The sequence below is a fragment of the Coloeus monedula genome (genome assembly GCF_965178545.1).
Source record: "Coloeus monedula genome assembly, chromosome: 3".
NCBI classification, from domain to species: domain Eukaryota; kingdom Metazoa; phylum Chordata; class Aves; order Passeriformes; family Corvidae; genus Coloeus; species Coloeus monedula.
In genome coordinates, this window is record NC_138783.1 from 1,061,715 (window position 1) to 1,082,368 (window position 20,654).

The 20,654-nt window shown below is 56.8% G+C and overlaps 1 protein-coding gene and 1 long non-coding RNA gene across 2 annotated transcripts; both read right to left on the reverse strand.

Annotated features, from left to right (window-relative positions):
• Positions 1-10,114: 10,114 nt before the first annotated feature.
• LOC309571393 lies at positions 10,115-11,455 on the reverse strand. Its single transcript, XR_014226307.1, has 3 exons — positions 11,382-11,455; positions 10,475-10,580; positions 10,115-10,275 (listed from the first exon to the last, which is right to left on the reverse strand). It is a non-coding gene; the product is annotated as an uncharacterized lncRNA (long non-coding RNA).
• Positions 11,456-16,651: 5,196 nt separating this feature from the next.
• On the reverse strand, positions 16,652-19,924 carry MIS18A (MIS18 kinetochore protein A; the record flags this gene model as incomplete). Its single annotated transcript, XM_082279013.1, has 5 exons — positions 16,652-16,732; positions 17,458-17,551; positions 18,582-18,704; positions 19,333-19,399; positions 19,501-19,924. The coding sequence occupies 5 exons, from the start codon at positions 19,922-19,924 to the stop codon at positions 16,652-16,654; spliced, it is 789 nt and encodes a 262-aa protein (XP_082135139.1).
• Positions 19,925-20,654: the final 730 nt, after the last annotated feature.

Below are 20,654 nucleotides of genomic sequence, written 5' to 3' on the forward strand. Positions count from 1 at the left end.
TTGGATCCTTCTGTGCCACTCCTTCTCTGATCCTTTACCTGCAAGGTGTGGGCTCAGAAACACCTGCCTACTGGATGGTATTTTACATGTACAATTTTTTTTTTTCCTTAGAAAAGCCATCAGGTGTAATGAGAATCTATTCTTTGTAAAAACCGTGTGGAAAACAGGTGGTCAGTACACTACTTGATAGTAGCTCTTGGGCTTTTCTTCTTCTTGAACCTGTTCTTAAGAGGACCCTTAAACTGGAAAATTGAAGGGGGGGGGGGGGAGGTTGCTTTTAGTTTTTTTTTAAATGTTTCTATGGAGCTTGGTATGTCAAGTGACACTACCAAAATAGAATTGGAATAATTTAACTTCAGGACATGGCACTTAATTCTTTTAATGTGTTTGTGTGGGTACAGGAAATGCCAAATCCCAAAGCAGTATGTCTGTAATATTAAGTGCAACATCTGTAAAACCAAGTCCTCAGTGTGGGCTTTTCACATGGATGCAAATGGTCTAAAGGCCTTTCTTATGTCCCAAAAGCCAAAAGAAACCTGCCAAAAGCAGGCCTTCATTGCATATCAGGGATTTCAATTTGCTGTTGGATTCTTCCCTCCAGTCTGCTCTCTTTGGGTTCTTGTGCCAAAGGGGATCTGGCCCCAGAGCCATACAGGGTTGTTTGTTGCCTTAATAAATGTACATGAAATTTACCAAGTCTGTCAGGAAAGCAAAAATATCCTGGGGTTTGTTTGGCCGAAGATGGAACACGAAGGTGTCCCTAACTAGTAGTGAGTGTGAGTGCTGATAGTTTTGGGTTGTGTGGTGCCTCTGGTCCCTCAGAAGGCAGGGCAAGGCTGAAGGAGGGAGGGAAGCTGCCATGGCTGTAGGTGAGGACAGTATTGGCTGTTTCAAACTGCTTGATCCAGAACTGGGAGAAGAGCTTTTCTCCTTTCTCTCCATCACTCATGTTCTTCTCACTGGGGAAAGAGAAATAATTTTAGAAAACTTAGAAATTTTAGAATAATTAGAAAAATCCAGCTAAAAATCTTACCTGTGTCTCCCCTAAGTTATCCTAGTTATTCCCAGCTAGGAGCTGCAAGAAATTCAGGCAGGGGAGATGACATCAGGGAACAGTTGTAAATTCAAAGGCAAAAAGAGATCTACTGGCAAAGGGCAGGAAAGGGGAAACGTTTCAGAAGACATTTCTGCAGTCTAATTAATAACTATTTCTAATTCCCCAGTGAGAAGAACACGAACTCACAGCCATTAAGGCCTGATGGTCCCCCGCAGTGAGAGCTCAGCATACGTCCACAGAGGCAAGTCCATCATCTGAAAGGAAAAAAAGAAGAAAAAGGTGATTTATTTTGCTTCAAAGTTATTTCAAGTTCTTAAAGCCCAGCCAACATTTGCTCTTGATTTTGGTTGGGGGAGTCATGAGCAATGGGCACAGGTCATGTCATTAATTTAGCTGAAAACCTGGCATAATTTAGAGGGGACACAAGAACTGTTTGTGTAGGAAGATGTGAGGGGATGTCAAGGGAAATGAGGTGGCATTTTTGAGGGAAATGCTGAGGCAACTGAAGGGGGCCCAGCAGAAAATTTCCCTGGGAAATCCAAGGCCGCTTGGGACCAGAGCCAGGGCTCCCTAGGGGTAGCAGTGAGGGGTCAGCACTCGGGACTCACTGCATCCTCCTTCCTTGGCAGCAGCCGGGAAGGAAGGGAGAAGAGGCCCCATGTGGGACAGGGCCAGAGACAGCAAGCAGAGGAGCAGCCTCAGGCTGGAGAGGGGCAGGAGAAAGGCACTGTGGGCAAAGGGACCTCCCTGGAGTTAGCAGGGCACCTTTGGGGAACAGAATGGACACTCTGAGGGCAAATGGAGGTGAGGAGTGGACAGTTTGGGGCAAAATCTGAGTTCAGCTACAGGGAAATAAGTTGGGGATATTTTGGAGGGAAAAGCTGAAGTGATGAATTCACCCACCTTGGCCCAAGTTGTGTTTGCACAAAGCAGGACCAGAGGTGAAGGTCAATCCAAAGCTAACCCTGCTTGACCTCTAAATTCACGGATAAGTTTTACAAGCTGCCAAATGAGGGATTAAAAATAAAACCAAGAGCATTAATGAGATTCCTGGGAATCCCATTACCTCGTTGTCATAGACTTTTTAACAGAGTTTTGAGCTTTTGATGTCAACAATGCATTTCTTTATTTGGATTACTCACTGTGTGGGATTTAGATTTTAAAGCCCTTATGGTGGCCCTGACACTGCTCGGGAGCTGGTAGGAAAAGCGGAGTCAGAGCTCTTGGCAGGTGCAGGGCGTTTTCCCCCAGAGTGGACTGTGGAGGAACTGTTTGGGATTTGGATCGTCCCTCTGGGTGGTGCCAGTTGCTGTGATTTGTATAATTCCATACATTTGACTCCCAAAACTTCCCAGCCCAGGGGCCTTAGCTGACAGGGCAGCACAAAGATTGTTCTCTGTGTGGTACCCACATTTGAAGTTCGCTATCCGCTTTGCTAGTTCAGATGAACTATACCTCTATCGCCAGATTCCCTGCTCAATTACCACTGGAATTCCTTCACAGTGCCTCATGGAGTGTGGATATTCCCATGCAGAGCTGCTGCTTTAATGCCAGCTGTGTCAGGAAGCAGCAGAGCTTCCAAGGAAGCTCAGCAGGATCAGGACAAGGACAGGTTTATGTTCTATAGAATTTGCTATTTATAACCCTCATCCCCCTGGCCCCACTGATGTCCCCAGGGGGCACTTGACAGAGTTCCCTGGAATTTAGCTGATTTCACACCCACCTCCCCTGCGAGCTCAGGCTCCAGGTGATACTTGAAAGCAGAAGGCGCTGGCCGGACGCGCTCCCAGCCCGTGCTGAGGCAGCTCCTGTGCCCACGGGAGGACTTCTCTCCCTTCAGGAGTTGATTTCATTCCAGAGCCTCAGGAGTGGCCTCTGCAAGTTCTTTTCCCGCAGGAAAGGGATGCATATCCCTGCTTTCAGCTGAGCTCCACCTGGGAAAGCTTTCCATTGGTTCTGCACTTCTGGGTATCTCCGTGAAAAAATCCAAACAAAATTTCATCTGACTCTGACCTTTGATTTTAAGGCATCTCCGAGAACATTGCTTGGGATTTAATTTCTGCAAGGGAAGCTTGCCTTGGCTTTAATGCTGCTGATGGATGATGTCCTCAGGCTGGAAGGGAAGGGATTCGGGGTGGCTGGGACATAGCTGATGGGTGTCTGGGAGTTCCAGGAGCTTGGCACTGGGAGTTACTGTCTGAGCCCCTCTGCAAACAGCCCGTGCCGACACTGCCCAGTGCCAGCTGTTCCTTGGGGCATTTTTGGGGTGTCAGCGGGGTCTGTCGGAACTGAAGCATCTCTGGGTGCCTGTTCAGAGCAGCCCCTGGCCGAGGGGCCGCGGGCAGCCCTTTATCCATGTCCATCCCAGCGCTGCCCGGGCAGCCCAGTGCCCGTTCCGGGGATGTGTGTTTGGCACACTGCGTGCCACGGGCAGGACACTGCAGGCACAGCTCCTCTCTGCAAATCCAAAGCACAAGAGCTGCTGCTTCCCTTCCTGGGCCTCCTGGCCTTCTCCTTCCCCCCATTTCCTGCCAGCTGGGACACATGGAAGGAGCACCAAGGAACACTCCTGGCAGTGAGCAGGAGTTGCTGAGAGCTCTGTGCAGCTCTGGGCCACAAAAGCTGGCCCGGCCTCAGCAGCCCCTGGGATTTTGGGCTGTGAACACTCACCTGTGGGAAAGGCCCCTCTGCAGGCAGGAGCAGCCCTGACCCTCTCCAGAAGAGCTTTGGCCGTGGACCAAGTGAACCCTCAGGACTTGCCTTGCTCATTTCTCCCTGGAAAGGGACATGGAACGAGCACCTTTACAGCTGTCGGGTAAATCCTGGAAAGGGCAGGAAATCAGGGTTATGGGAAGAGTTCAGTGCTGTCACACAACTGCTCACCTGTGTTGTTGCATGATCAGGTGCTGGCCATGGAGCTCTGCCCTGTGGCCATTGCAGGGGCTGGTGTGGCAAGCAGCATTAGCATAAAAGAAGGAGTTGTATTTGCATAGAAATGACCTTGCTGGCACTTGGCATTCCTATCCCAGGCAGGACATTGCCAGGAGCTGAGACTGGCTTGGCTGGAGCAGGGTGCTGAGAGTGCCCAGGTGTGGGTTCAATTCCCAGAGGAGCCATTCGCATAAGGGTTCGACTTGGTGGTCCTTGTGTATCCATTCCCACTCAAGATCTCCTGTGCTCTGGAAATAAAGAATAAACGTTTTTCACTGGACTTCTAAAGCCAGAGGTTTTTGCAGTGGAGCGTGCAAGCCGCAGAGAAAGCAGGGGGAAGGAAGGAGAGCATCAGGTCTCAAGCGGCAGTTGTTGGATGAGCGGCTCAAGCAGCAGCGAGCCCCGGCGAGGCCCCGGTCCCGCAGCGGGCGCAGTCAGAGCAGGAGCGGCAGCAGCGGCCTCGGCGCCAGCGGCCGGGCCGGGGGAGCGGCTCGTCCCGCTGCAGGCGCGCTGGTTGGGCGGGGCCGCGGCGGGCGGGAGGCCCCCGGGGGAGCGGCCCGGGGCAGGGGGAGCGGCCCGGGGCAGGGGGAGCGGCCCGGGGCAGGGGGAGCGGCGGCCTCGGCAGTGCCGGGGCTGGGGGAGCTCCGCGTCCCCGCGGGGGCTGCGGGCGGGGCCGGGCCGGGAGCGCCGGCGCTCCGGTTGCGCCAGGGGGCGCCCCACAGGGCGGGCGGCGCTGAGGGAGCGGCGGCCTCGGGGGGTGCCGGGGCGGGCACGGGCGGTCCCCGCGGCCCGGCCGCTTCCAGGCGCGATCCAGCGCCTGCTGCGGGGAAGCGCCGCCCTCCCGGCGGGCCCGGCACCGGCACGGCCCCGGCTCCCCACGGCCGCAGCGGGAGCGTAGCCGGAGCTCCGGCGGGAGCCCAGCCCCGCGCTGGCCGCAGCCGGAGCGGCAGCGCCGGGCTCGGCCCCAGCGCCAATCCCGGAGCGGCACTTGCCAGCCGCGGCGATCCCGATGCCTAATGCCATCCCCCATCCCACCTCAGTTCTCCGACCCCGGCAGCCGCACCCCGCCCGCCGAGAGACAAGCGGCTTGGCCCGGGACCCCCAGCAGACACCGACAGGACCCAGCCCCGAATCCCCGGGCCCGGGTCCCGTTCCCACCTCAGCGCCTCGGGCTCGGCGCAGCGCCGGGAGCAGCCCCCGGTGCCGGGCTCCGCACAGCGCTCCGAACGACGGTCCCGCCGCAGCCCGGGAGGAGCAGGATGAGCATCCACCGCATAAAGCGGAGCGGGCGCGGATCCGCCGGCATTTACGGGCGCGGGCGGGGCGGGGCGGGCCCGGCACAGGTGTGAAGGGCGGGGTCCGCACAGGTGCGCGGGGCCCCAGAGCGGCTGCGCGGGGCGGGGCCGAGGGGATTTAAGCCTCGGGAATCGGCGCCGCCGCCATTTGCTCCCTCGGCGCTCCGTGGGAACGGTTGTGGCCGGACCGGGCTCTAGATCTCTGTGTTTCCATATCTGTGTCTCTGTAGCTCTTTTCCTTTATATTTGTGTTTGCTTCTCTTCTTCTAACTCTCTCCATTCTCCCCCTTGTCCCTCCCCTCCCCCACCCCCTACACCCCCCCCCCTACCCCCCCCCTCTCCCCCCTAGCCCTCCCCTCCCTCCCCCCCCCGGCCCGGTCCCCCCCATCCCCCCTCCCTGTCCCCCTACACACCCCAACCCTGCCCTACCCCTCCACCCTCTCTCCCCTTCTCCACCGTTCCTTCGCCCCCATCCCGGGTCCCCCCTGCCCCCTCACCCTGCTCCCCTCCCAATTCCCCCCACCTGCCCTCAATCCTCCCCCTCCGTCTCCCACCTTTCCTTCCACCTCCCCCTCTTCGTCTTCCCTCTTTCCTCCTCTGCACCTTGACCCCCCCACCTGTGCTCCGTCCTCGTCCTCCCCCGCCTCCTTTCCTGTCCCCCCATCCCACCTCTCCCTGCACACCCCGAACCCCCCACCTGCGCTCCTTCTTTGACCCCCTCTGCTCCCTTATTCCCGTCCTCTGTCCCGTCTTTCCCCCGCAGCCGCGGGGCTCGGGGCGCCGGAGAATAAAGCCCAGAGGGCCGGAGCCCGGCGCCCCTGCCCTCGCTGGAGCCCCACACGGGCCGGGCCCGCTCGGCGGGTCCCCCGTGCAGTACAAAAAACAGCGCCGGGGCTCCGGCTTTCCACACATCACACTGGGGATCCCCTCCTCAGGAGGGGTTCCCGGGGGGGTGGTGGGTTTCGGGGAGGGTGGTGGGTTGGGGTAGGGTGGGCCCCCTCCTCAGGAGGGGGTCCCGGCGGGGGGGGTTCGGGGAGGGTGGTGGGTTTCGGGTAGGGTGGGTCCCCTCCGGAGGAGGGGGTCCCGGCGGGGGGTGGGTGGGGTGGGCCCCCTCCGGAGGAGGGGGTCCGGGGGAGGGGGGTGGGGCGGAGGGGGGACTTCTCCCCCCTCCAGTCCCCGCCCCCTCTCCCGGACCCCCCCCTCCTCCGGACGGGGCTCACCCCAGCCCCCTCCCCGGGACCCCCTCCTCCGGACCGGGGCCCGGGGGGGGGAGGGAGGGGGGCGGATGGGCGGGACTGTTGGTTTGGCCTGCGATTTCTATGTCTGTTCATGCCACAGAGTGACGCGACCCCCTCTGCTTCCCCCCCACCCCACCCGCCCCCCGCCCTCCCCCCCGGGGCCCCGGTCCGGAGGAGGGGCTCCCGGGGAGGGGGCCGGGGTGAGCCCCGTCCGGAGGAGGGGGTCCGGGAGAGGGGGCGGGGACTGGAGGGGGAGAAGTCCCCCCTCCGCCCCACCCCCCTCCCCCAGACCCCCTCCTCCGGAGGGGGCCCACCCTGACCCCCTCCCGGGACCCCCTCCTCCGGAGGGGGCCCACCCCAACCCACCACCCTCCCCGAAGCCCACCCCCCACCCACTCCCCCCGGGACCCCCTCCTGAGGAGGGGGCCCACCCTACCCCAACACACCCCCCTCCCCGAGACCCACCACCCCCCCGGGAACCCCTCCTGAGGAGGGGATCCCCAGTGTGATGTGTGGAAAGCCGGAGCCCCGGCGCTGTTTTTGTACTGCACGGGGGACCCGCCGAGCGGGCCCGGCCCGTGTGGGGCTCCAGCGAGGGCAGGGGCGCCGGGCTCCGGCCCTCTGGGCTTTATTCTCCGGCGCCCCGAGCCCCGCGGCTGCGGGGGAAAGAGGGAAAGGGGAGGGATGAGATGGGGTAGGGAGAGGAGTCGGGGTGGGTTGGGGAGAATGAGGGGGGAAGGGAAAGGCCGGGTGAGGAGGAGGGATGATGGTCAGAGGAGGGGGAAGAGAGGGGAGTCGGGTTGGGGAGCGGGGTACGGAGAGGGGAGAAAGGAGGGGTGGGGGAGAAAGGAGGCGGGGGGGGTCGGGGATGCACAGGGGAGCAGGGAGAGAGGGTGGGGGGGCGCTGGGGAGAGGGCAGGCAGGGGGCTGGGAGAGACAGGGAGGGTGTGGGGGAGAGAGAAAGAAACTGGGGGGGGGGGGTAGGAAAGAGGCGATAAGCGGGGGAAGAAGGAGGCGAATAAGGGCAGGAGAAACAGGGGGAAGAAAGACGGGGAAGAAAGAGAGGGAAGAAAGAGGGGGAGCGGGGGCCTCTCCCGGGCCCCGCCGGGGGAGCCCGGCCCGGCCGCAGCCTCCCCGAGCTCTGAGGGAGCAAATGGCGGCAGGGGCGATTTCGGGGGCTTAAATCACCTCGGCCCCGCCCTGCGCAGCCGCCCTGGGACCCCGCGCACCTGTGCGGACCCCGCCCCGCGCACCTGAGCCGGGCCCGGCCCCGCCCCTGAAGCCGCCCCCGGCCCCGCTCGGCCCCGCTCGGCCCCGCCCCAGAGCCCCGGCCCCGCCCGGCCCCGGGGCCCGCCCTGCCCGGCACGGGGGCGGCTCCATCGCTCGGGGCCCCGCCCCTCTCTCCCGGGCCGGGCCCGCCCCGCGCACCGGGGCCGCACCGGGGCCGCTCCCGGGACCGGGGCTCCGGGTCGTGCCGGCGGCCGCTGCGGGTCCCGGGCGGTGCCGCCTCTCCCCCGGCGGGATCGGGGCTGGGATCGGCACCGGGAGGAGCCGCTCCGGGACGGGCGCTGGGGCCGAGCCCGGCGCTGCCGCTCCTGCTCCGGCCGGCTCTCCGCGGGGAGCCGGGGCTGTGCCGGCGCCCGGGCAGCCCCGGGATCCCGAGCCGGGCCCGACGCGCCGGGCCGGGCTCCGCTCTCAGCCCTGAGCCCCTCCCGGAGCCCGCCTTGGGCCCCACGACGCGGCCCCGGGCTCTGCCGCCAGCCCCGGACGCGGCGCTGAGTCGCTGCTCCCGAGCTCTGCGTGGGGCCGGCGAGCCCGGCTTCGGGCTGTGCCTGAGGCAGGACTCGGAGCTCAGAGACACACACTCGCCCTGGCCCGAAGAGCCCGCTTTGAGCATCAAAACACGGCACTTGGCCTTTAATTCAGGTCCAGCAAAACGCAGCACTTCCGTTTCTCTTTATGAGCCCAAACACACAGGACTCGCTCTCTTCCTCAAGCCCTGAGAACAGGATTTAGTCACTGAGTCCCAACTCCGGCCATACCAGCCTGCTCTCAGGACTCTGTAGATCGAGAAATGCTGCTAGCAAGGATTTTCTTGCTATTTTCTGTGAGAGACTTTTCTCTCTCACAGAAGAGGTAGTAGAGTTACGTAAACAACCAAGCCACCTGCAACCTTGAAAAGTCTTGTGTATGGTACAGTAGAAAAATATTTTGACAATTGATGGTTTAGGATTTTAGCCAATCACCCCCAAGGGGAGGCTGATCCTTTGTCCAATTAGACTATGAAGAAAAAAAGTCTATAAAAGAGTTTGTAAAATAATTAAATAAATCCATCTTGCTGCACAATTCCTGCCTGCCGGATCTTCTCTCCTCCTCCTCCTCCCTACGGCTGTGGGACAGTGATATACCCTAGGGCCTCGGCCTGCGTTAATAGGACTCCACAATGCAGGATTTAGTCTCTGCTTTTAAGCTCTGCGCCTGCTTCTGAGCCCCAGAAACGCAGCACTGGGTCTCTTTTTGTGAGCCCAAAACCGCTCCTGTCCCTCGGGTTCGGAGCCCCCAGAAGTGCCCGGGGCCATGGCTGGACCCCAGCTGGGCACCAGCAGCCGCTCCCTCACCCCCCGTGGGATGGGGAAGAGACCAGAGACAAAATTCCAGCTCAGAACAGTTTAATAATGGAAACCAAGACAAATGCAATCATTTGAGAGTAATGACAACACATAGTAACAGTGAGAGCAACAAGAGCAGTGGTAACACTAATGAACAGGAGAGACAGAAAAGCCCCTCCACACCTCCCCCTTTAACGTTATAAACCCAAAATGTAATCCAGAGCACCAGAATCTCCCACTGTGGGGGATTTCCATATTCCTGTTCCTTTCTCTGTGTTCTGTCCTGGGGATTTGTGGACTGAGGGAGGCACTGGCCGCTCCTCTGGCCAAGGGGAAGGCTCCTGTGCTATTCCCATGAAGAGAATACCTGGAATTACTGCCCTGGGAGCCCAGTCCGGTCTTTCCAGTGACTGGGGGGCACCCAGAGGGTCTTTACATGAAATGAAAATGAGACCCCGGCCCAGTGCATTGACAGCAGGATTGGACACTCCTGGCCAAGGTGACCAGTCCGTGGAAATTGGACCGGTGACGATCCAGGGGGGATCTTAAGTTGGATACTTGCAGATTTCATCGTGCAGAAGCTCCAATTCTTTTTGGCACCTCTTGTTTAAATGTCTCCCCACTGGAAGAGGTCAATTAGTCTTTTTAATGACCTGACTGCCAGAGGCAGGGAAAACCAATCAGCGTTCCCTGAACACCTCCATCACTTCCATGTCCACCTGCAACGAGTGGCCGATGGGCAGGAGCCTGCCCAGAACAGGCTCAGAGATGGGGATTTCAATGCAAACCATTCCATCATTCCATGATCTCTGCCTGTATTAATGTTGCACTGTTCCCTCTCAAATTTAAATTCCCAAATTTAAATGGTTTATTAAAGGAAGAATTTTTTAATTATTCAGGAATAAAAAGGGAAGCATCAAACATACAAGAATCATTCCTACACCCACCAAACCATTCTTAACTGGAAGCCTATTCCCTCATCTCTGCCCTTGTTTTGCTTTCCTGGAAAACCTTGTGATCCCACAGTTTCTCCAAGAGATCTGCTGGCATTACTGGAAGGTTTGCTCTGTCAGAGAGCCAAGGGGGTTTACAGCACTTGTTCCTCTGCATCTTTACCCTTTCATCAGGTTTCCCCTGGAACGGTGCTGTGGGAGAAGCTTGGAATTACTAGAAATGGATCAGGTTCATGTTTTTGCCCCACCAGTTTTTATCTGGTTTGAAATTCCTGGAATTACCCTCAAATGTGCCCAGGAACACTGCTGTGAAAGGATCAATCAGAAGAACAGCCTGAAAGCAGAAAACCACCTCCAGCAGCAGCCACAATGATCCCATTTCTGTTCTTACCTGGTCCTGCCAGAGCTCCCAACAGCCATTCCCATTGCGAAACAAGAGCTATGGAAGACATTCCTGCTGTCCGTGAGGGTGAGGCGGCAGTTCTGGATGTTCTTTGCTGTGCAATCAGACAACAAACAGAGTGTAAATGATCCTGGTGGTCCCTTCCAAGCCAAACCAGCCCGTGATTCCATGCGTGGATCAGCACCTGTCCCAGCTCCATTCCAGAAACCTCCTCCCACTAACCCAGAACTTTCCTTTTTCTGCTCAACATCAGGGATTTGCTGCCGAGTGCCCCGGGCAGGGGACGCCTCAGCCTTCCCTGGGACCGCAGCATTCCCTGGGCTGCCTCAGCATCCCCTGCGCTGCTGTTCCACGCCCATCCCGTGTCCAGCGCCTGCGCGGGCTGCAGTGCCGGGCTCTCCCCACGAGGCGGCAGCACCGGGAGCGAGCAGCCCCGGCCGGTCCCGCTGTCTCGGGGCAGCTGCGCCTTTAACCCGCCCTGAGCCGGCGGGGCCGTGAACACAGCGGGCACAAACCCCACCGCTCCCCTTTATTTCACCCTCAGAGGCACAGGATCGCAGCATTTCCTGGGCTGCAAGGGACCCACAGGGAGCATCGAGTCCAAATCCTGGCCCTGCACCCCAAGAATCCCACCCTGTGCCCGAGAGCCTTGTCCAGACCCAAACTCTTCCCCCAAGATCCTGAAAACACAGAGGGGCTGGGAGAAGGATGACCACGGAGGATTTTCTATATAGATCTCCTTGTACGATTGTTATATAATGTTATTAGATAGTCCAGGAACCCATCCCTGTGCCGGGGCAGCCACCCCTGTGCCGGAACACTCATCCCTGGGCCGGAATACCGATCCCCCGCGGCCCCCACCGTCCGCTCGGGGCTGTCCCCGTTCCCCGCTCACCTCCGAGCCCGGAGCAGCCGCCCCGGTGCCCCCGGCCCGGCAGCGCTGCTCCCCGGGCTCCCCGCCATCGCCGCTCCTGGCGAAGAAGGGCGGAAGTCACCGGTACCGCACCGATGTGGCTATTCGACCTTCTCAAGATGGCGGCCGGAAGGACCCCGCTCCGTCTATCCGGCTGCCTGAATGCTCCCGCCTGCCCCAGGCGCCGCTGGCCCCTCAGTCGGTGTCCGCATAGCGGGAAACGCCTCAGAAAATTGCTTGCAAGCGCTGGGCTGGCGTCGGCGTCGCGTTCAGGCAGTCGAATAGACGCACCTGCCGCCATATTGAGAAGGTCAAAACCAGCGTAAGCCACCTCCATCTTTAGTGTGGCGGTGACGAAACTTCCGCCCTCCGCCGCCATCTTGGGTGCTGGCAGAAGCCACTTCCGGTCGAGCCGCCATCTTTAGTGTGGTACACTTAGGGCCCCCGCCGCCCCTCACAAGGGCTTCTGTCTAGTCGGCTGCCTGAATCCGGCCCGGACTCCGACGCCGGCCCCGCGCTTTCCGCGCGATTTTCCGCCGTGCTTCCCGGTGCGAGGACACGGCTGGCGGGGTCAGCCGCGCCGGAGGCGGGCGACGGCTCCGCGACCGGCGGCAGGCATCGGCAGGGACACCTCTCGCAGGGGGCCTACTGCGTCCGCCATCTTGAGTGTGGCGGAAGTGTAAACCACCCTCTGCAAGGTCCTGGCAGATAATAAAATAATAAAATAAAATAAATACTGTCATATTCTAATAAAAACGTCACTTAACGCCGTCCCGAGAGCGCGGAACTGCGCCTTCCTTTCCGAGCCGCCTCCTTGAGAGCGACACGCGGGCGGCTCGATTCCGACCGTGCCCGCCCGGTGCCTCCCGCTCGGGTCGCGCTGCGACCGCGCCTCTGCTGCCCGGCAAGACCGGCCCCGCCGGGCCGCCCCCCGCGCTGTCATTCCCCGCGGTCGCCGCCCCGCACGGCGCCCGCTCCTTTCCATAGCTGTGGCCCCGCTCATGCACGGCCGTGTCCCTTGGCGCTGCGAACCGCCCTTCGCCCCTCCCCTCCGCTGACAGACCCGGCCCCGCTCGCTCCCGCTCCTTGCCACGCTCGGCAGCCACCGAGGCCGCCGCCCTCTCGGCTCAGCCGGCACCGGGCGGCAGCAGCGCCGCCCAGCTCAGCCCGGGGGCAGGCACAGAGCACAGGGAAAAGCCGGCTCCGGGCGCTCTGCAGCTCCTGCAGCCCGAGCGTCTCGGCTCCTGCGGCCAGGCGCTTGCTGCTTTCCTTCCTACAGAAAAACGCCGGCTCCTTATTCTCAAAACCTGCGGATCTCTATTCCCAGTTTCTTATATTCCAGTATATGTTAGGGTAGATAGAGAGGCTTTATTTCAAAATTAATCTATACATAAATTAGTATTCGTCGTCAATATATCTAAAAGTGAAAAACTAGGAAGGAGGGGGAGAAAGGTGCGAGAGGAAGGGTCAGGGTTTGGGGTGAGAGTGACGGGGGGCGGATGACGACGAAAGAAAGGGGAACGCGGGGAGAAAAGAGGGCTAGCGGAGAGGACAGGAGCGGAGGCCAAAGTCCCCGCGCCTCACCTGGGGAGCCCGGACGCGGGGCCCGCGCCCGCATTGCTCTCTGAGTGAGCAAATGGCTGCGGAAGCGATTTCCCGGGATTGAATCACTTTGGTCCCGCACACCTGAGCCGCGCCCGCCCCGCCCCGTGCGGGGCCGCTCGTCCCGGGGATGGGGGCGGGACCATCGCTGCCAGGCCCGCCCCGCGCACCTCGGCCCGACCGCCGCTGTCCCCGGCGCTGTCCCCGGCGCTGTCCCCGGCGCTGTCCCCGGCGCTGTCCCCGGCGCTGTCCCCGGCGCTGCGCGGAGCCCGGGGAGTTGAGGCAGGGCCGGGAATGGGGCCGAGGGTTCTGGTTCGGGTCCTGTCGGTGTCCGCAGGGGGTCCCGGGCGGTGCCGCCTCTCCCCTGGAGAGATTCGGGCCGCGATCGCCGCGGGCGGCAGGAGCCGCTCCGGGACGGGCGCTGGGGCGGAGCCCGGCGCTGCCGCTCCCGCTCCGGGGTCCCGGGTACGCTCCCGCTGCGGCCGCGGGGAGCCGGGGCGGTGCCGGGGCCGTGCACGGGAGAACGGCGGCGGCGATTGCTTCGGGCTGACTGGAACCGGCCGCGTCGCGGGGACCCCTGTGCCGGCCCCGAAAGCCCCCAAACCCCGCCGCTCCACGCAGTGCCAGGGAATATTTTTTTCCAGCGTAGGCAGAAAATTCTTTATGAGAAACCCCAAAACTAAAGGATACGGCATCTGAGGGGAGAGGAGAGGTTCTGGTGTAAATTAAAAACGCTTTGGGAAAAATAAATCTATGGAACAGCTCATTTCCTCTCCCGGACTGGCTTCTGTGTAATCGGCTGTGATTCCAACTGCTCCGATGGGATTTTCAACCTGTGGGGCTACAATGACTTGCCCGGTGTTAAGCACGACAGAACAGAAGGGGAAAGCTCTGGCTCAGGCAGTGGAGCCTCTCAGTAGCGTCCCAAAGGTCCAGCAGTGCCCAGCATCTCTGGATGGAATTTGAGGGGTCCCAGCACAGTCCCTCTGGAGTGTTCCTGCGGAGCTGACGCTTCCCAGCATCCCTGAGCAGGTTTTGGAGGTCCCAGCACAGGCCCCCCGACACATCCCACTGCTTCTTCAAATCCCCTTTAACCAGGAGTATTTTTTTGGGGTGGGAGCACCCAAAGCCAGCACAGCTGGCCTTAGCCCCTTTTTGGGGATCTCTCCTCTTTTTTCCTCACTGAATTCCCACTGTCAAAACCCAGCCTGAGGCTCAGCTCCCAGTCCCCTGCCTCAGTTTCTCCAAGGAATTGGGCTTGGATTTCCCAGTCCAGCAGGGCAGAAATGCTGTTCTCCTTATTGTATATGCTAATTGCAGTAATTGCTTAAGAACTAATTGAAAGAAATTAAAGGAATGAAGAGAAATTAAATAAGAGCTGCCAGCTCCAAACAAGGGCTGCTCAAACCCCTTATCAGTGATTTGTTTTAATTAACCAACTCCAACAAACTAATTAACACCACATTGATACAGTATTATTCTTTTAAATTCAGTTATAGATAAATATTGCAGAATGTAAAAACCTTTCTAAACCCAGAAACTCCTTTAAAAGATATACAGGACACAGCTGCTGAGAAAGCCTTGGGATTCAGGGGGAAAAAACCCAAAGTTTTCAGTCTTTAGCATCTCCCATTAGGTTGTCATTGGCAGCAAACATGGCTTCAGCCTCAGGAAGGCACAGACAATCAGAGATTTTACAGACCCTGGTCTCACCTCAGCCTTTCAGCAGGTACAATCTGACAGGGAGAGGGAAGAAAATGGGTCAGAATGGACAGCCTACTTCCAGAAAGTCATCACAAAGCATTAACTAGAGCTGTAAGAGCTTCCCCAAAGGTTCCTTTCCCTGCAGACTGAGGGCTCAGAGTAGCACTAAGTTGAAGCACAGGCTGGACCTGCCATGGACATGGTGTCACTGACCCAAATCATTGCTTCTCTACACCCACCCCCTTCTCCCCTGATCCTTTACCCCTTTTATAGCCACAGACCCACCCAGAACACAACAGGAGGCTCCCAGATGCCTCCTGAGACCCAAATCATTCCAGGTGGGTCAGGATGTTTTTTTCTTCAAGTTCCTGAAATTCAGATGCTTGCCTGGAGAAAAGCAACCATTTCTCACATGTGTGCACTTAGTTTTCTCTGGACACAGCAGCTGTATCAGGGACACGGGACAGAGATGTTAGAAATGCACCACAAGTGTCAGAAGGACTCAGCTTTAGGGAGCCAGCTCTGAACCAGTTTGCTGCCCTCCATGTGCACATGTCAAACTAGATGTGCTGCTTGTCACCAGCAAATCTAGTCCTTTCTATCAAATGTAGAGTTAAACCATGTATTTCATAGTTTATCAAAGACAAGGACCCACTGAGACACCACCTCCAGCTTGATAAACATTGGGTTATTCAACCTCCCACTTCTAACATGAACCAACCTTCAGCTAAAGGGTACTTCATGTCTCTCTTCAGACATCCAGAATGAGGTCTTTTGCTGTTGAGCAGCATTCAAAAACTTGTTAGAGCAGAAGCTGCCTCACAAATTACACTGGAGTAATGTAAGCTCCTCTGGCAGGTGTCAATAACAAAAGGTTTTAGTTACCTGAACAGCACAGGATAGAAGGCCCATCACTACAGGCTAAGCTGGAGCACTGCTTCAAAACAGGGCAGTGAAGGTGGAGGGTAGAAGCTTTCCTAAGAGAAACAGAGCCTACCAATGAGGCAGAACGGGGAAATTAATTCTGAGTTTTTGGAGAAAACAACTCACAGTAGTAAAATTAAGCAGTATTGGGTAACAAAATAAATAAATAAAGCAAAACAAAACACAAAACACTTTTTGAGATTATTCTTGCTTTATACTACAAGTGCTTGCTTTTATTGAAAAACGCGAGGTGGGACAGTCATACTGTGTGAGAAACACTGACAATTAGCCAAATGCACAGAAAACAAACACAACTGAAATATCTGCATTAACACAAAAAAACTGCTGAATAAATTGCTCAAACTTATACCAAGCCTTGCTTAAAGCCACCACCAGCCTGGTTTGGCTTCCTCCTTTAGAAGCTGTAAAACAGCTGACCTTCAACACCTCTTGCAAAAGAATTGTATCTAATGCTGAAAAAAAAGCCCCTTTTTACATCGTATTTTAGCCCTGACCTTGCAAAATAACCCCCACCAAACTAACAAACCACCCCATATAGTTACTGAGTCATTCCTGTCTTTGAGCATGAGTGAAGCTAAGGCTGTGGAGACAAGAAAAAGAAAAATGACTTAATGTTGTTCCTTTGGACAGTACAGAATCACACAGGGGTTTTTTATTAGCTTAGGAAAATGCACACCCATTTCAGTAGATACTGAATAGCAGGGAAGCCAGGAGATAAATGCTTTGCTTTCAGAGGCAAAAATTTAAATAAATATTTACATTAAACCAGAAGTCTACAGATGGGCTGATCAGAAGTCTTTATTAAGAAAAAACCCTGGGGTATCCTCTTAAGAGACAGAAGAGGAACTCCTTGGCTGGGACGCAGCACTGCTTCCCTGCAGCACAGGCACCCAGAGCTCTCTGCTCTTTGACAGTCTCTGCCATGTTCCCACAGGTCCCAGAGGATTACTGGCACAAGCCTCATGTTCACCATTCTCCTGCAGCTCACCATGTATCTGCTGTCAGACTTGCCTATGCAGAGCAGCCACACGGGACTCAACAGTGGTCAGTCTTGTCTCCAGAGCTTTGAATATGGTATCTACCTGCAACCAACCAGGGGAAGGTGCTGGGTCACACACAGAATTTGACAATATAAAGAGCAAGTGTGGATGCCAGAAAGGGCTCGAACCTGATCTCAAACCACCAGTTCTTTTGGTTTGATTCTTTTCCTGCTACTTTCACACTTTGAAAGGTCACCCAACTCTAACATTCACTGTCCACAGTCTGTAACTTTTTCCAGCCTTGGTAAGTGTCAGAGGCACACACTCAGCTTTTGCTGTACAACCTTCAGCTTCCACAGTCAACTTCCTTACAATATTTGCTCCTAACTCTCCCTACCTGCAGTCACAAGATTTTAGTACAGTAAAACATCAACTTGATTTATGATGTAATATTACAATACAAAGTTACAGCAAAAGCATTAAGTCCATTTGCACAAAGGGCAGAAGAGAGATCACCAAAAATTAAGTGAAGATCTGGAGAAGTGAATCAGAACTAATTAGAAACAACATATCAAATTACTGAGATGTGAATAGGAACCTAATGCTGTGCTTGATAAACAGAAAATGCTAATTACCACGAAAATTGAAGGAAAAGTTGCTGAAAATCTTGCATAACACAAGATATCAATGGCATGAAGCAGTCCAGTACATGTTACAATGCACTGAATTGCTCTGGGTGAAATAAACTGTTCTGCAGAAACTACTGAAGCATCTTAAGACTTCAGAGAGGTGATTTAAACAAAGAATGATATAAGGTTCAATCTTACCCTTTGCAGCACCTCTTGCAAGACAGCTCGACTTTCAAGAGTAAGAGGTTCCTCATCAAGAACAGCTTGCTTTTCCGGGGTTCCTAGAATATAGCTGAGATTCCACAGTTTAGATCATGCACTTCCCACTCTGAAGCCAAAAATCCAAATACAGCACTCCTCCAGAACCCTGGGAGACAGCTGTGGATTCCAGAGCTACAGGATACAGTGGAAAATTGCACAGACACCGAGAACAGCACGGCAGCGCTGGCTGGGAGAAGTGGCAATTACTGCCCAGGAAAGTGCTGCCATTCTGTGGCCAGGTCAGTGCTTTAGAGAATTTTACTGCCATGGAAAAAACAAAGTATCATGGCTGTGGGATGAAAAAAAACAAAACAGAACCACTGTCCAGAGTACAAGGGTGAACATTCACAGCACTAGAGCAAAACAAATGGGAACTTCAGAAAAAAACAGAGACATTAAAACTAGGCCAGATGAACAATCACTGTGGATTAGAACAATGCTTGCATAAAAGAACTCTGGCATGGAGCCTTAAATCAGGATATAGTTATTAAAGAATACTTTAAGACCACTTTTAAGTGCTATAAACCAATAAAACCCAAGCACACCTTCATTTCCTAGACAGATTTTAAGATGGCTGAGCGAGAGTCTCAAGCACATACTCAGCTGTCAGATTTGCCTTTGCAAGGACAAAGCAGATGTGGCCAGTACAGGTCAGACCCACCCCAAGTTCTGAGCCCCTGCTTCCTGCTGATAATGCTGACCCCTACCAGGCTCCAGCCAGGCCTATTTGGTGCTTGGTTTGTGTACTCTTCTGATCAAATGAGAAGGAACCCCCCTGTGCTCTGTACCTGGTGATATTTTCTTGGCTGGAATGCAACATCTCATACAAAAGGCAAACCTGGTATTTTTTTTTCTGTTTTTTTCTAGGATTTGCCTAACACAGGTGATGTTCCTCACAATTGAGCACTATGATGCCAACAGCAGCAATACAGAAAGCAGCTCTGGGACAGAGCAGCAGAAACAGCTACCTCTAGACTTGTCAGAGATATAACAGGAGCACCCTCAGTGTGATGCCTGATGAGTGGAGCTGGTAGGCTGATCCATAAACATTCTGCATTTACCTTTCAACAGAGTCAATACTGAAACAGAACAAATCTCTCTTGTAGTCGAGATGCCTTGAGGTGCACCTGTAGATGTTGCCAAGTGTCCTTGAGCAGCCAGAGCAGAATAAGGTTTCTACCATGCTGTAAGCAAGAAATAACATTTATTCAGGAGAAAATAAAAGGAAGCAGCTCTCGCCATCCCTTTGCTAAAAAAATTCATGCATTAGAATTTTTTAGAGCATTCATTCTTGCTTTACACAGTGTAAATTACGAGCACTCATCTTTCATCCTGAATTTGCAACAGCTCCTCAGGCTGACCTCAGCAAGACCAATAGAGTCACTACACTGAGGAAAGGACCTTAAAGTTCATCCCGTTCCACCCCTTGCCATGGGCAGGGACACTTCCACTAGCCCAGCTTGCTCCAAGCCCGGTCCAATTCAGCCTTGGCCACTTCCAGGGATCCAGGGGCAGCCACAGCTTCTCTGGGCACCCTGTGCCAGGGCCTCCCCACCCTCACAGGGAAAAACTTCTTCCTAATATTTCATCTAAACCTGCCTTCCTTCATCCTAAGGCCATTCCCCTTGTCTATCATGACATGTCCTTGTGAGAAGTCCCTCAAGCACCTTGCGCAGACCACCCCAGATAAGCGTTCCAGGGGCTCTGGGGGGCAGACGAGCACCGCGGGCCCTTTACCGGGCTTCTCCTCAGCGCCTCCCCCGGGAACCCCCGCCTCCCCCGGGACTGCGCTCAGCCAGGACCGGCCCTCACCATCCGCACTCGCCGGGGAGCTTGGAGACCTTCCGCTCCGGGTCCACGGCGACGCTGGCGGCCGCACCTGCAGCGGGAGGGAGGGAGGGAGGGAAGGAAGGAAGGAGGGGTGGAGGGATGCGGGCAGCGACCGCGGGGGCGCGCCGGGGTGGCAGGGCTGGCACTCACTGCGCAGCAGGATGCAGCCGCCCTCCTCGTCATTGAACACCCAGCTCGACGTGTCGCCCACGGGCCGCCTGCAGCCGGAGCACATGAACACCATGGGCATGGGGGCCGCGCCCGCCCGCCCTTCTTGCTGCTGCTGCTGCTGCTGCTGCGCGGCCCGGCCGCCGCCCTGCTCCAGCAGCGACAGCGAGCACTCCAGCTCCGGGCACAGCGCCATCGCGTCCCGCCCGCCCGCCGAGGGACCGGCAGCGGATCCCGCCATCGCCTTCGAATCGCCCGCCGAGGAAGCGGCAGTGACGCCGGACACCGCCCCGGAACCGCCCGCCCGCCAAGGGCCGCCCCGCGGCCCGGCCCGGCCCGGCCCGGGCGCGCTTGGGCTGTGGGGCGTCAGCGAGACAAGGCGGGGGGTGCGGTCACCCCCGTACATTATTTGTATATGAAGCGTTTTATCAAGTCTCACCTAATTCAGAGACTCTCCTGAGTTGGAGGGGCCCCACAAGGATCATCCAGTCCAACTCCTGGCCCCGCCCCCCCTGACACCCCAACAATCCCACCCTGGGCATCCCTGGCAGCGGTGTCCAAACGCTCCTGGAGCTCTGGCAGCCTCGGGGCCATTCCCTGGGGAGCCTGGGCAGTGCCCAGCACCCTCTGGGGTGCTGATATCCAGCATAAACCTGATACCCAACATAAACAACTCCAGACACGGCTCCAGCCGTTCGCTGGATCCTGTCCCAGGGAGCAGAGAACGGAGCTGCCCCTCGGGAGGAGCTGCAGCCCCCGGTGAGCTCTGACCCCAGTCTCCTCCAGGCTGAACAGGTCAAGTGCCCTCAGCCACCCCTTGTGTGGCCCCTCCAGACCCCAGCCCTTTCCATCAAGATACATTCAGGGATGTCTTTCAGCCTAGCTGTGCTCAGGAGCTCCCAGGACCAGTGCACTGCTCTGAGGGAAGCGTTTGTGACCCAGCTGGCACTTGTCCACCCTATCCCTAGGTTACATGGCACCCATCTCAGTTTAAAACATGCTGAGGAATAACATGAGTGTCCAGCAGGAAGCAAGCATTGCATTTTCAGGGCTGCTCTTACATCTCTGCCGTACACTAATACTCATTGCTGCTAGATGGTTTCAGTCCCAAGGCAGTCCTTGAGCTGCGGGACCCC